Source organism: Pterocles gutturalis, unplaced genomic scaffold (genome assembly GCF_000699245.1).
Source record: "Pterocles gutturalis isolate BGI_N339 unplaced genomic scaffold, ASM69924v1 scaffold17679, whole genome shotgun sequence".
NCBI lineage: Eukaryota > Metazoa > Chordata > Aves > Pterocliformes > Pteroclidae > Pterocles > Pterocles gutturalis.
This window is the reverse complement of record NW_010136162.1, coordinates 11790-27140: the sequence shown is the minus strand read 5'-3', so window position 1 is coordinate 27140 and position 15351 is coordinate 11790. Positions and strand designations below refer to the sequence as shown.

General features: G+C 36.0%; 1 protein-coding gene across 1 annotated transcript in view; it reads right to left on the bottom strand.

The window, feature by feature from the left end:
- Positions 1-15351, bottom strand: part of LOC104468177 (triadin-like) — a gene marked incomplete at both ends in the record, with an annotated part of 38393 nt that overhangs the window by 11324 nt on the left and 11718 nt on the right. The window contains one exon of the mRNA XM_010082215.1: positions 532-603. Within this exon, the coding sequence (XP_010080517.1) occupies positions 532-603 (72 nt within the window). The remainder of the gene's footprint in view (positions 1-531; positions 604-15351) is intronic.

Here is a 15351-nt window from a genome sequence, read left to right as displayed (position 1 = left end):
CTTTTAACAGTATGTTTATAAAGAAATATTCATTGAGGTAAAAGACTTTGGGGAAAGAGATAATAAGTCACGTAACTATTTTAATCCAAATGTTCTGATTAACAATAATCACATTACAGAAGTACCTAATTAATTTAAATCTTTGCTTTAGTCATAGCTTCTGCCAAAATCTAATTCTCACTTTCCATTTCCAAATGCAGGCAAATCTTGTGGCCTTGTTACTTCCTCCACTGACATTCTGTCTGTTTTTCTCTTAGATTGCAATTGCTTTCTGGATAACATAGAAATAAGACCTCTATGAGAGAGATTAGCAAGTGCCACGGTGTGTGACTGAATGGCTCTGAAGTGTTATATGAAAACTCTCATATAAGTACATGAAAAGACTCACAAGTTTTGTACTACATTCATGTCCCAGGCCTAATAGTTTGATCAGTTTGGCAATACAGGTTATATTTATAAACAAAATCCATTAGAACCAAGACCCGAGTTAATAAGTAGAAGCCAATAAAGGAGGAGAAAACTCATGCTTGCCTTCAATAGCTGCTGGTTTCTTTCTTGGGCTGTGTTCTAGAAGAAGACGAGGTGGTACCATTTCCTTGTGTCCTGCACATGAGTATTCAGGTTAAGAAGCATAGAAAATGTATTCATTAACAGGCTGAACAGATTAATTGGGAGGCTGAGCTCCCTTCAGAATTGTTCATGTTTAAAATATTACACTGTGCATAAAAGCTATAATCTTCCAGACACCATACGAAGGAAATGTATTTCTCCACAAATAATTTATTTTTAAGAGACACATTTTAAATCAATGAAGTACAAGTGACTCAAGCATATGCTGAAATGCTTACAGTTCTATTTTTCTTCATTAGACTAAAAAACTGAAGAATAATACTGTGGTAATAAGGTTACATATTCATGATGCTTCTTCGACAGTAAAAGATTATTTTCTTCTGTCAAACAAATGTTCTTCAGTTGTTCCCTCAAGTCCTCTTATTATGAACTTCTTGAAGCACCAGTAAAAATTATTATGTTTCTAATTCTTAAGGATTATTCTTAATTAGCCAATACCAATCAGGTCATGCACTGTAAACATCCTCTGATTCCAGCTGCTGACTGAAACACCTCTACTCTCAGAGTGTTGAACTGTACTTTCTCACAGTATTTAACTGGGACTTTCCGTACTGTCTTAGCCTAGGTGCAGAAACCATGCGTTGTCCAAAATATTTTTCACTTCATTTTCCCAAAGATTCCCAAACAGATCTATTGCACTCCTATATTACTTATGCTTATTTTTTGGTTTATAGCACTAGTTTGCAGCCTCCTTATTTCCTTTTCATTTCTTTCTCTAGCATTTATGCTCAGTAGCTATCATGTCATTGTCATTTTGAAAGCACAATTTGTTGTGTCCTGTGAAATACAATCAAGCAGTTAAATCTAATACCGATTCAGTCATACATACCAACATACTTTCACATGCAATCAGGCTGTTAAATCTCAGCTCCAGCCCCACATCAGAAACTCAAAGCCATGCCTCACGCTTGGTGATAGACTCACAAGAGAAGCTGAGATCTTAATGAGCCTCAGAAACTGCAGTATCACACCTCTCTCATTTTGTAAAGGTATGTATACTCACGGGGAATGTGTAAGAAAAACATCATCTTGAAGACAGCAGTGAGGTTTGAGCACCATGGACTAATGTTATTGCATCTCATCAGCATATGCATGGTTGCAGGCAAATAATTTGCAAGCATGTTGTTTAGTTAATCTGGTAATTTGTATAAAATATCACACAAGGAGCTGCTCAAACTTGACTCACATGTCTGAGCCACTGACAAAATGTTGACACATTGACAAAATCAATGCACTGAAGGCGCTGTGAAACAAATGGTAAAAATCTGAGGTTTTATACATATTTTCTATCTTGGCAATATTTACAACTGGATATTTACCAATCTCATCACAAAATGACTATAAGCTTAAAATGAGCAGTAAACAAACTTCAGGAATCCAGATGTCTAGCCATGTTTTTCCAAACACTTTACGTCTTAAAAAAAATAATCTTGAAATTGCAAACTGAGCTAACAAGGTGTTGAATACTATTTGTTTCCAACCAGAAGTTATATCCATAACCTTTGTCAACATACAGAAACTTCATTAATTAAATTCCTAGTTCAGAATGAAAACAAGAGCAATATAAAAATTAATTAAGAATGGGTAAATAATCTTATTCTTTCTGCTAGCATTGATTAAAGTCCTAGACTAAAGTTTAGTTCTTTTTTTTTGTCTTTTCTAGATCACCTATCTGTCTATGGAAAAAGTACGTATTTTACAATGTTCTGAGCAGGTTCCCATCCACTCCGATAAAAAGCTTATTCTTTCTGCTAGCATTGATTAAAGTCCTAGACTAAAGTTTAGTTCTTTTTTTTTGTCTTTTCTAGATCACCTATCTGTCTATGGAAAAAGTACGTATTTTACAATTTGGACTAATTGCTTTGTGTGAAAGATGATAAAGGGCAGTGGTACAGAATGTTGAGTAGATCAGTAGTGAAGAAGGGTAGTCAATATTTTGGACTGCAGTGTGGTATCTACTGTGTGGGGCAATGATCTAACACGTTTAGGTCAAAGGCCCCATTATCTTCCTGTTCTTTGCTGTGGTAGCAGTTTTCTAATGACTGCACCAGTGTTAGTATAATGCCAGTGCGATACCGCTTATTGCTAATGACTTGTCAAGTTCTATTTTATAGTTTTACAAGTTTTAAGCAAATAATTTATTTCATGCAAATTGACCACATGATCCAATATGAGAGTGTTTTAAGCACCAAAAGCTTAAGCTTCACAGATCAAAAACTTTCCCTTAGGCCAGAATGTTTGTTCTGAGCAGGTTCCCATCCACTCTGATAAAAAGCTTCTTTAATGTTTCTACGTGTTATTAAATGTCTCTCTATTCACTTTGATGGGAATGCAAAGGACAGTAGCTGAATAAATATTTTATCCACTCTTTTGATGAAATATGTTAAAGGGGATATCTAAAGTCAAATTTCTTTTCTCTTTCTTTCCTCTGTAAGTTATAAAGCACAAGTGGTTTTCTGCAGTACAGGGAACGCATAAATAGAAATGAGGAACTGGCCTCAGCAGATCATGCCATTCGGATTAATGGTGTCTACTATCTTGACTCCAGCAGTGGCCACTTGGACACATAAATGTGATGTAAATGAGAGGAAAGCAGGATATTTTTAATGATCCCAGTGGACAATTAGATTAGTCCATGAATCATGAGAAGTCATTAGCCATCTTACCACTACTATTATTGGGCATACAGTTATCTCACTGCTTTAAAAATGCAGTCGTAGAAGAGCACTGAAATTTAGTGTCTGAATATTTACTTCTCTTTTCAAACATAGGCTTTATTTTCCTACAATGAGATAAGCCAAAAAGTTTCATTTGACTTGATTCTTTGATTGCTCCAGAAGATGTAATTGCAAACACAAAAAATATTCTTATATTTCAATGCCTAATCTGTAGTTGTGCTACAGATACCTCCTTCATATGTGATATTGTAAACAGCTATCTGACAACAAAGTGCTCGATGGAAACTGAAATAGTGAAATGTTTTGACTTTAAGTTCATAGGAATGTGTGTACCAGGAGAAAAACTGTCATGTTAAGACATGAGTAGCTTCCTCCACTGCCTGAAAAGAAACGTGCTGCAAAGATGAGTAGAAACTTCAAGACACTAGATGGTAACATGAATACTTCATTGAAAATAAGCTACAGTCATCAAGCTCAGTGAAACTCCTGTCATTGGTGTCTATTAAATCACTTCAGATGTCATGGAAATTAATTCTGACTTGGTTTATGAATATTTTAGATTTTATATTACATGATAAGGAATACAAGACAAACTTTAATTACCTTACTTTTCTCAATCTAGGCAGTGTCTTTCTATGCATGTCAAAAATGTCATGTCCAAACATTGAGGATAAATTGATTTCTTATGATAACAACAAATCATGTGGGTTCTTTCTTCCTTGTTCTGCCCAGTTCAATTTCTCTGCAGTGACTTTAACTGACATAGATAAAGTCGCTAAATTTATCTTTCTAAATCAAAAGATCATGGAATAAAATAAACACTTCTAAAATTATTCTAAAATTATTATTATTCTAAAACAGCTAAAGGAACTGTAGACGACTGAATGTTCCAATTAGATATAGGGAGAAATAACACCATCACAGAAAGCAATATGTGGAAACACCATTCCTATGACTGTATACTTCCTCATATACCAGTTATCTGAACAGTGGGAATCCTACACTCCAACAGAAGCAACACTTTGTTAAGGTGTCTCTGAAATAGCACAGCTAAATGTCGTCAGATAAATTTTATTCTGCCCAGTTTTCTAATGACAGAAGAAATAATTGAAATAAAGTAAGTGTGCTCTTTGCAGAGTCATTTGTTATGAAAAGCAAATTCAAATCAAATGCTTCATGGAGCTTGGAACAAGACATAGACCAGCAGAATGAGGTAAGACTGCCAAATATGCTTTTAGAGGATTGAAATCTGAATGGAGTCCCATTGCTCTGTCCAGGCTTCCAGTTTTGATGTGTAAGTTGCTTGAAGTTAAAGATGAGCCTCTTCCTTGCTATCAGTTACTATTTTTCAGAGATTAGACTGTCACTATCCTGAGAAAGTGTTCCTCTGCTTAGTACGTGTGCATGAAAAACTATGAGTAAACGGTTTTCCATTAAGAAAGAATAGCTGAGGATCAAGAGGTGAGATTGTCTAACTGTTTTGAACAAGGCAAATGCTCATTTTGGGGAAGGAATGAATTGAAATACAGGTGCTCCAAAGAGGCAATATTTCTAAGGAACACATCATAACACAGTGATTTTGTGTATGCTACTAAATTAAACAGTGCCTCAGAATGTTACTGGGCTTTGGGATTCAGACATACATATCCTGCAACATTTTTTTGAATAACCTCTGATAATTTTGTCCTTTACCTAGTAGCAATGCCTCAAACAATTCATTGGCTCAGTTCTGGGGTTAACAAGGGCCAAGGACCACTCCCAATAGACAGCTGGGATGCAGCTGGCCCATTTTGTCCTTGAGGAAGTGTAATGGATGTGGATCACTTGGGATTAAAATACATCAAAAATTTCACAGATAATATTGGAGCTCTACACAGCACCTAACTTAGGTGTAAAACATGTTATCGAGAGCTACTCCTCCCTCAACACACAGACAGCAAAACCAAGCCTATTATAAATAACCTAACACCCTTGGGAGGCCATCCATCTATTAAGCTAAAAGCAAGGACCAGTCAGCTAACAGTGAAGGTGTAGGAAGGATGGATGCAGACTGATAATCTAAATGCTCGTTTGAATGTAGCACAGGGAAGGATTAAATTTCCCTTCTCAAGGCACCAAGAAATAGTAACATCAACTTGATAGCCTTCTATTTTTAATATGTAGATATTCAAGTTAATCCTTTATTTTGATAGTGCATTCTTATATATATATATACACACACACGTTTATACTTATATAATATATGCTACATATATGTGCATACACAAACATAGTTGTAGATATGCATGCACATATATACACAAATATATATAGATATTTCTTTAGTGAAGTTTCTGAACAGAAAATGCTTTTTCTAGCCCTGCTTGTTTGGTAACTGAACAGGTGTGAGATTCCATCAGCACAGATTCCTGGAGATTGTGTGAACATCAGTTAGTCAGTATGTTTTCACTCAGCCACCAAACCCAATTAAAGTCACAGCTGGGGATTTCTTTGGGGTTGTTTGTTTGTTTGTTTAGGTTTTTTTGTTTGGTTGGTTTTCTTGTTTTCCTTTTCCTGGGGGTTTGTATCTCACACAATGCAAGTGTGCATAACAAGTGTATAAATTAGGCAGGCAAGAGAGGCATGGGTAGACCTATGAGTGAGGGGTTTTTTTTTGCTGTTTTAACCTACAGCCAATGCTATTGGTCCCAACCAGAAAGGTATACAATGTATCTTAGCTGCACCACAGAGCTGCACAGTTAAATCCATTTGCAACAATATTTGTGTTGAGAATTCTTCTCCAGAGATTTTTACCACACTGAGTCTCTAAAATCCCTTTTTAGATCAATTAATATCTCGTGAAAGCTGTTTTAACTTTTGTGTTTAGAAGACTGAAGTCATTAAAGAGTTAGGTTAGAAGTTAAGTTTTAACAGTTTTGTCATTAAACATTAAGTAAGAAGTCACACAGATTTTCCTGACATTAAAAGAAAATTGAACAGAAAAAACTGAAAATCTAATTGAATTTTCTCCACTTCCTCCTGTTATTTATCATGTGCATTTAGCAGGTAAAAATAATTCTATATGTTATGTTTAGAAATATTAAAAGACACATCTCAAAGAATTAAGGCCTAGGACAGTGAAAATGATGGGTTACTGTGTGGAAATGATGGGTTATAATAGTTATTGCTAAATGCTGGAGTGTAAAAGGACTGTAAAGGCAGATTATAAAATGAAAATACATATTCAGCCTTCCACCCTCTCCTCAAATAACCTTTAATAAATTGGTATCACATACAGTGATCCCTAGCATAATTAACATGAATATCAGGAGTTTGTATAGATGCATACATTTCACAATACGAAGTATCCACAGAAAAATAACTAAAATAGAGAAAACACTACAATTGAATACTTGCTGCGAACAATTAAACAGAACGGAGGGGACAGATAAGCTGTTATGATGAAAGGCAATAGACACTGACTATGCCATGGGATCACTGCCCAGTAACATTTGGGTTATTTGTGTTTGGTTTATTTGTACATAGCATAATTTCAACTGTCATTAGTTCAACTACATCTTAGAAACATTCAGTGCTAAAGTCAGAAAAGCTATCTACATATTACTTCAAGAAGGCTAAACTTTATGTTGTTTTTAGTGCATATGCCAGGTCTTGCAAAACAAAAACAGCCTATCATTGATGAAATCAAGTTACAGGTACTACAGTCTCTCACAATCAGAGGTGTTTGTAGATTATGAATATGTTTAATATAGAAATCACTGGAAGTCCAGCCAAATCCAAACAACTGTGACCACAAGCCAAGAAGTTTTTCACCTCTCTGAATCTTTTTGCCAGAGTGAGAGAAACAAGAAGTTAATGGTTATGTTACCTGTTGTGATTATACCCCTGGCCAGCAGCCAAACACCACAAAACCACTCACTCACCCTCTCCCCTCCTGGGGATGAGGGAGACAATTAAAGGGGTAAAGGGAAAAAAGACTTGTGGGTTGAGACAAGAAAAAAATAATAACTAAACTACAATATATTTGAAAATAACAATGAAAATAATAGTGATAATAATAGCAACATATACAAATGAGTGATGCACAGTGAAACTTCTCATCTCTTAATGACTAATGCTCAGCTCATTCCCAGCTAATGATCCCAGAACAGGGAGACTCCCAAAACTGCCATGCCAGAATAAAGGTAAGACCCTGAATGTCCAAGAGACTGAGATGATGCTGAGAGAGGGGTGAACCAGAGGGAGACAACCTTGAGTAAGAGAGAGCACTTCTGGACATACTCTCATCTATATACCGGGCATGACGTGAGTGATATGGAATATACCATTGTGCTATTTGGGTCTCAGTCCCAAACCTAAGGTCGTGTCCTAGGCTAGTAATTGGCGCTGTGCTCCCTCTCCTGCACCTGCAGACACTGGCATAGCAGAGGGGCTGAAAAGTCCTTGACTGTCCTGGCAGCAACTATAAACATCAGTATGTTATCAGCCGCCTTCTCAGCACAAATCCAAAACACAGCCTCCCACTAGCTACTATGAAGAAAGTTAACTCCATCCCAGCTGAAACCAGGACACCTCTCTTGTCTGTACTTGACAATCACCTAAGGGAGTGAATCTATAACCAATTCTCTGAAGTCGGAATTTCAACAATGTAGTTTGAAGTTAGAGAGAAAAAAAACCAAGATATTTTATTAGATCAGATGTCAGAAATAGGGTCCAAAATTTCAGAAGTATTGGCAACTAACTCCTGTTCCTCACTCCCACTGGAATCAATGAGAGCTAAATATTAAGTATGTGTTAAATATCTAATACTTTTGAAGGTTAGGCTCTGTGTAATTAAGAAACTCAATGAACTTTCTTTTTCTTCTAAAAGTGCCAAGGCTGTAATATTTTTGGGAATTACAAAATAGTGACACAGTGCCAGTAAAAAAAAAAAAAAAATAAATTTTTGAAATTCGAGGCTATAATTTACACCGTCTGAAACATATGGTGATGTTAGGTTTGATGCAATACTCCTCAGCAGCTGTGGTTTCTACAGCAAGACAGAATTCATGGCCTGAACTGTTTCAGGCTGAAACAATTTCAACTAAAGCTGCTGGTTTTATGTAAAGGGTAGGAAGAATTATGAGAAATACTGGAACAAAAAACCCTGTAATACTGGAGTTAATTATTACTGCAAACCAAGCACTTTTTGGTAACTTTGAATACTCCTTCCCTTTCCTTTTCCCAGGAAAGATCCTCTTTCCTATGAAGAAGTTATTTTTAGGACAAAGAGTCATGGCATTCACTGTCATGAGTTCCAACCCTTGCGCTCAAGGCCTCCTCTATGATTTTGGGGAAAATGACTGAACTTGCCATGCCTTTCTATTCCACCTATAAACAGATGTAACAGAAATTTTCTAAAATAAATAATTAAATAAATAGAATGTTGTAAGCATACAGCAGTAAAAATTCCAAAGCTTCAATTCTATGAAAGTGAAAGCTGTAAATTCTGTGGCTTTTTTTCTGACACTAAAATTATTTAGACTGCTTTCGTTTGTCTCATTTAGACAAAGAATGATCTTCATATTTATTCAAGAAATATTTCCCTCTACATTTCTTCTTTTTCCCCTTCTCTCACTCCCAAAATACTATAGCAATGATATTATTGCCATTCATATTTTTCAGAGTGGCACTCCTGGTTTCCTGGCTGAGCCAACAGCTGTTCCTGGTAACACCATCTGAAATCTTACAGAAAACTTATCATTTCAAGTCCTCATTTAAGATAAATCCTTGCTTGCACATTTTTAGCATACTTCTTGAATGGATGTAGGCTTTTTATCAACCAGACATTTAAAAGTTAACTTTTAGACAGTTAAACCTGGATAAGTCACCCAAGGGATCCATTTATAGTCAATGGAGAGAAATTGGTACCTTCAAAGGGTGATTCATCTTTTCTAGGATGAAATTGTCCTCTGGAGGCCTCCATTTCATACCACTGGCTATAAAGACAGCTAAAGGTAAGGTTTGGCAATTAACTTTTGGGTATGTAAGTGAGGTGCAATGAATTGCAAACATCTCTTTTTGCAGTTCTACATAAAGATGACACTATATGCCACCAAAATATTCCAGGGCTAAAATCAAGAGCTGTGCATGATTTTTCACACAGTGACTGCTGCCTAGTAACACAGTGCTCCCCAAAACTGCAATTATACGAATGAATATCACATAGAGAGAGAGGATTTTGTTGTCAAGCTTAACTAAAAAAAAAATAAAAAAGGATAAAAGCATTTTTTAGGTTTAACGTGTGTGGACATCAAACACCTTTTGAACTCTATGTGCCGTTTACTCTGTCAGATAACACTGAGTGTATTGAAGTGAAACTAAGTGAAACAAGAGGATGGAAAGTGAAGTACCGGAGGGAAGAATAGTATTTCCTGATGAAGGAAAAATAAATTAGTCTTGACTCATTCTAGGTGTGTGTTGTTAAGTTACATGTCTTTTTTGACAAAGTAGATACATGCAGAAAGAAAGTGGATGACAAAAGAAAGAAGTGCCTGAACAGAGAATGGTGAAAGGAACAGACTTGACACAGCTAACTGCCACAGTGGCAGTGGACTAGATGCAGAAGACAGTGGGCATAAGGAAGGCAGGGAGAGCACATGCTGCTTAGGCCACAACTCCACAACTGAACACTCTTCTGTCCTCTGCATTGCAAGTTCTCACAGAAGAAGAGGTGAGGAATTATTGCTAATCTGGAAATACTTCATGATGGAATGTGTCTTGTCAAACTGTTTGTAGATCCTGTCTACACTCTTCTTATCTGTGTGGTACGGTGACTGGGTACCATTTATGTTCTTAAAACTGAGTTTCATCATTTGCCAGCAGACACAACAGAGAATCTATATTTGGATGAGGAGAGTAACTTCTCTCAGTCCCACAGTAGAGCTATAGGTTTTGCCTTGTTAACGAAAAATTCTGAAGAAAACTGGAAGCCCTTCATTATACATTTTCCTTCTTCATGATGTTTCAGTGTATTCAGTGTCAGGAGGTGTTTAAAGGCATATTTGCATAGATGTCAGCTATTTTCCTTTCTATTAAAGTTGAGAGAGACTCACTGTATGGTAGTTAACTTCCCTAAGACAGTTTTAGGAGTATATTCTAGAGATAATGGATTCATCAACTCACTTATAATTTTAGAATTGTGTATATTTTAAAGACATATAAGCTGGGTTTATACAACTAACTGGAGGAGAAGATTGTGGGTTGTCATGTCTCATCAACGACAGATGTTCCCTTGCAACCCACATAAGGTTCCTAGTTTCTGGAAATGGTTGGCATTTAAGGTGTAGTTGGCTGGCTTGGTTGGCTCAAGCCACTCTACGATGGCCTTTACAGTTTCCCAGACATTGTGTAAGGAGATTAAGCAACTGATTAAGGTCTTCAGAGACTAAGGCTGATAAGTGTTTAAAAAATAGGTTTTGTAGTCCTCACTGTTACAACACTAAAGTCTTTCTACAGGTCAGGCTTGCTCTCTAACGTTAGAAAATGACAGAACCAAGAGGTACATATATGTAGATCCATGTAGATAGTCCTAAAATCTTTCTGGCTATACTATTTGCTAACAGGATGTCACTGAGCAGGCGTTCCAACCTGTGAAACAAATAAGCCAAGTCTTTTAGTCAGTCCCACTTTTAGCTACTTTAGGAACACTTAGAACATTTGAAAAGGAAGGACTGAAGGAGACAAATTTTAAATGGTCAACAGAAAATTTCTTTCCAAGTGTTGGAAATGGCTGAAACATTTTACCTAAACTGATCATCTTTACTGAAAAGATAATCTGCCATGGAAAGTTTTGAACCCTACCAGCTGAGGTTTGGCAGAGTTATATGTAGCTGACTTCAGTGAAAGTCTTTTCTACCAATGTCGTTTATAATGCGATCTCAGCTCTGTCAACAATTGTATCCCATCCCTTTAAATAACTAATCCTATGCATATTCCAGGTGGAAATACTGTCAGCAAAATCTGCAATATATATAATCATTGTCTGTGTTCTTTTGCAACATACTAATTTTTATAAGCTAGTTATTCTAAGCTTGAAAAGGAGACTCTTTCTTTTGGGAATTGTTTTTTCCCCATACGTGAAGCCATCCAAACTCTAAGAAAGAAATATATGCTGTTATAGTCTGACATCTTGAACTTATGGTTTTTAGGTTTCTGAGTTGTTTCCTTCCTATGCCTCAAAAATATGGATAAAACTACTTTTGGCTTAAATAATTTTCTGCAAATATCTTTCATATTGAATTCATTTCTGAGGATGATATTGAGTACTGAAGAAGGGCTGTGTACTCTATAATGCTTCTATTTTTTAACCTACTTGAAATGCCATCAGTATTTGTTAGAGTAATAATAACTGGAAATCAATTATGACAATGAGTCATCAAAGGCAATAACCATTTCACAAGGTCATAGTTTAAATTTATTTTTACCTGTTTCACATGAAACTCAATTTATTTGTTATTAACTCCTTCTTTTGTTGGCATTTGACTTTTGCCTTTACTTTATAAATAGCTTACTTTTCAAAACTAAAGCGGTCGAGTCTTTTGATGATATTTCACAACACAGCTAGCTTTTTTGAGACATTGTTAATGAACCTCTTGAAATGACCCGAGATTTTGAAACTTGATTACTGAACCGTATGAAATGGTTATAATATGAAATAGTAGTAATAAAATGTAATACTTTTTTTAGTCTAGTAACTCTGCCTTCACAGATTAAATTGGTTTATTTCCATTAAAATCAAAGATTTAGACTCATTTACACAAGCAAAGGTTTTGGCTTTCTATTGTATCACATAAGTCTGACTGCTCAGAGTGGCTTGCAGTGAACTATCAAAGAAAGAGATCCATTCCTCTCCACAGAAGCGGAATACTGTGCATTCCCTGGGTAGCTGCTTCCGAGAGACTGAAAGTCGTTTTAAATTTTTTTGGCAAAGTTACAATAAAGTGCCATATGAGTGCAGCCACATGCAGCTTTGTGTGCCAGCATCTGGCTCTGATTCACAGTGGTATGATATAAACAGGGAATAATGGATAGCTGTTTTGCCTCTGTGGGATGGTGTCAGGATTGTGTGCTAATAATGTCCCCATTAGGAGACCAATGTCATTTCAGAGTTTGACCAAACAGACACATTTTTTGGGGTGAGAAGGGAGTCATAGACAAGAACCTCATTAAAATATCATCAGTGGATGTCTTCTCATAACTGAATAAAAATGTAAAGAAGCAATATTTAGACTCCAAATGACAGCTAAAACTATTGCAAGAATTGCACACTAATGAATTAGTTAGAAATTTTCAATAATTAAAACCTAATTTTCTGTTTCTCATACATATATTTAAAACTACTTTTCATTACTTCTTTCCTTACAGACTGTTTGAAAAGTATTCAGAACTCTCACAGGAGATTACTAGAGGAATATATGCTTCTGTCATTCAATCACCTCCATTCATCTCATCAGTAGAAACAAATGTGGCGACAACTGTTTCATCATGTGAACAACTCTTTTATAAACTGATGGACAATTAACTGTCAACTCTGAAAATGAATCCAGATGAGTCTCTGCAAATTTTGGGGTACAGTACTGCCCTCAGAAGGAGAAGACATGTTAGTTCTTAGGTATCTTTCCTGCTTAAAAAGTCAAACTGTAAAAGTTTCACAGCTCCCAAACTCTCCCTTTAGCATTTCAGTAAACAAATATCTGATTTGCTTGGTTTCTACAGTAGAGGAGAGGTCTGTTAAGTAAGTAGCATCAGAAAACATGTCTCCATAGAAAAAAATTATAGTCTCTAGTGTTCTCTCTCAAATGTGAAAGCCTATAACTTGGTCCAGTTTTTCATGCTAAATTTCTCTGAACAAGAGGCAAATAACATGTATGTTACTTTCTTATTTATTATGACCAACTCTTTTTATTGCACTGCATCAAATACATCCCCAGAGAAACTACACTGGTATTAACATTGTCCCCATGTAAACGTAATGTAACAATCTGAAAAGTTACACCCTGTCATTGATATATCCTCAACACATCCTAGTCTTTAATCAAGTAGGAGTGACACTTAAAAATAGTTCAAGAGCCTAAAGTGTTTTGCTATCTAAACAGCAGAGGGCAAGTAACTCCAGTGCTACAGCCCAGCCACTGCAAATATAGGCATTTTATTTTCACAATTAGGTACTTAATGCTCTCAGGGGTTTTTGCAGTTATGCACTCTGATCTTGCACTATATTTATGTACATTTATACTAGTATCTCCATAAATATTTTTGGATATTAAATGGTAAGTATCATACAGACAAAGTCTTGGAATTCTCTTACCACATTGTGTAACAACAATAGTCCCTACTCTTTAACTGAAGAATTCTTTACAATGGAAGAGAAGAGACAAGCCTTGGAAGAACATTGTAGACATGAAGGACATTCAATCTGCCTCTTCTTTCTGGGACCAAGCAGACTGTAGGGTTCCCTATGGACTCTCACCACGATTTGACTGAATTTTTTAACTATCTATGTTTGTCATTTTTTTTTTCTTTTTTTCATGAGCATATGTGCAAATAGTGAGGCTTCGATGATTTTTTAATAAGAAGGTAGGATGACTGCTTTACTCTATAAGGTACACTCTTGTCATGTAAATGTGCCAGAAACACTGATAAATTTCTCCAAGGCAAATATTTTTTCAATGGTGTAAGATGAGCAAAATAGTCTACATCACTTTAGCTTTTAGACCCTTGTATGGAAATATAAAATAAACATATGAGGGTAAATTGGTGAAAGGAAATGGTATGGCCACATTCCTTGCAGTCAGTCTAGCTATTACTAGAAGCAGTCATGTAGTGGTATGAGATCCACAGGGTAACTGAGTGCTTCAGTGCAAAGATTTTAGGTAGGCTAAATTGACAATAATATCATATCTGTGCTGCCACTGTCTTTGCTGTCAATTAGATAACTGTAAAGATCATCCAGTAGTGAGTCCAGTGTACTGTGAAATGCAAGTTGTTTAACGAAAACTAGAACACAGTAAAACTATGCACGTAAAATAAACTTCCAAGTGATTATAATGAAAATAGAACCTGACCATAAATATATAACATGCCTGTGAGAACAAGGGTACCACGATGTGACCAAATATCCAAGAGATGTTTATCTCCCATAATTCAGCAGTACACAGCATGCACAACCACATGCTGACGTGTGCATGCAAAAAACCAGGCATGCAAGAATCTACTTTAGGTAGCTACAAAATAAAAAAGGCATTTCATTGGAACAACTCCTTGATCTGCCGGAGTAGTTCAGGAAATGTAAATGTAAAGCATACTGGCAAACCTTGCAGGAAAAGCAGGGGAGGAGTGGTAAAACAGGAGTATGGCACGGGGGGAATAAAACAGAGCAGATACAGTTAACTTAGAGAAGCACGTGCTACATACTAGAGGAGTGACCAACTAGTGTCCCTGAAATCCATGCACATGGGTGAGGATTTCAAACTCTCTAAGGGCAAAAAAAAAAAAGTTATGAAAATCAAGTTAAAGGTTTCTACTAAAATAGAACCTTTTCTCCTACCAACAAAACACAAAAATATGAATAAGAATATTAAAATTATTACTCAGAACAAAATTCAGGGATATTAAATAACTTATCAAATAAATTGAATAGACTATATCCATGAAACTACACAAAAGAAAGTCAGTGGCCTTCTGTATCATAAAAGCTATCTTGGACCTCAGAAATACCAGTGCTAGTAGAAGAATAGAGGTGCCAGTCAGAACTGGTGTGTCTCAGTATCTCTTAAAAACCAAGCTTTCCTCTTTAGGTTTTAAAGTTTTAGAAGTAAAACTTGCAAAATTAACCCTGGAAGAAATACATATTAATTCTTCGTTTACAGGCAGCCAAAAGGAGTACGAAGCAATTCGGACAGAGTTATTTGTTAGTGCTGAGACAGTACTGCCTGTACTTGGCTGAGAAACCGTAGTCCAGGGATAAATAAGATCAGAAAATCTATCTTTTGGAGGAAAGGTG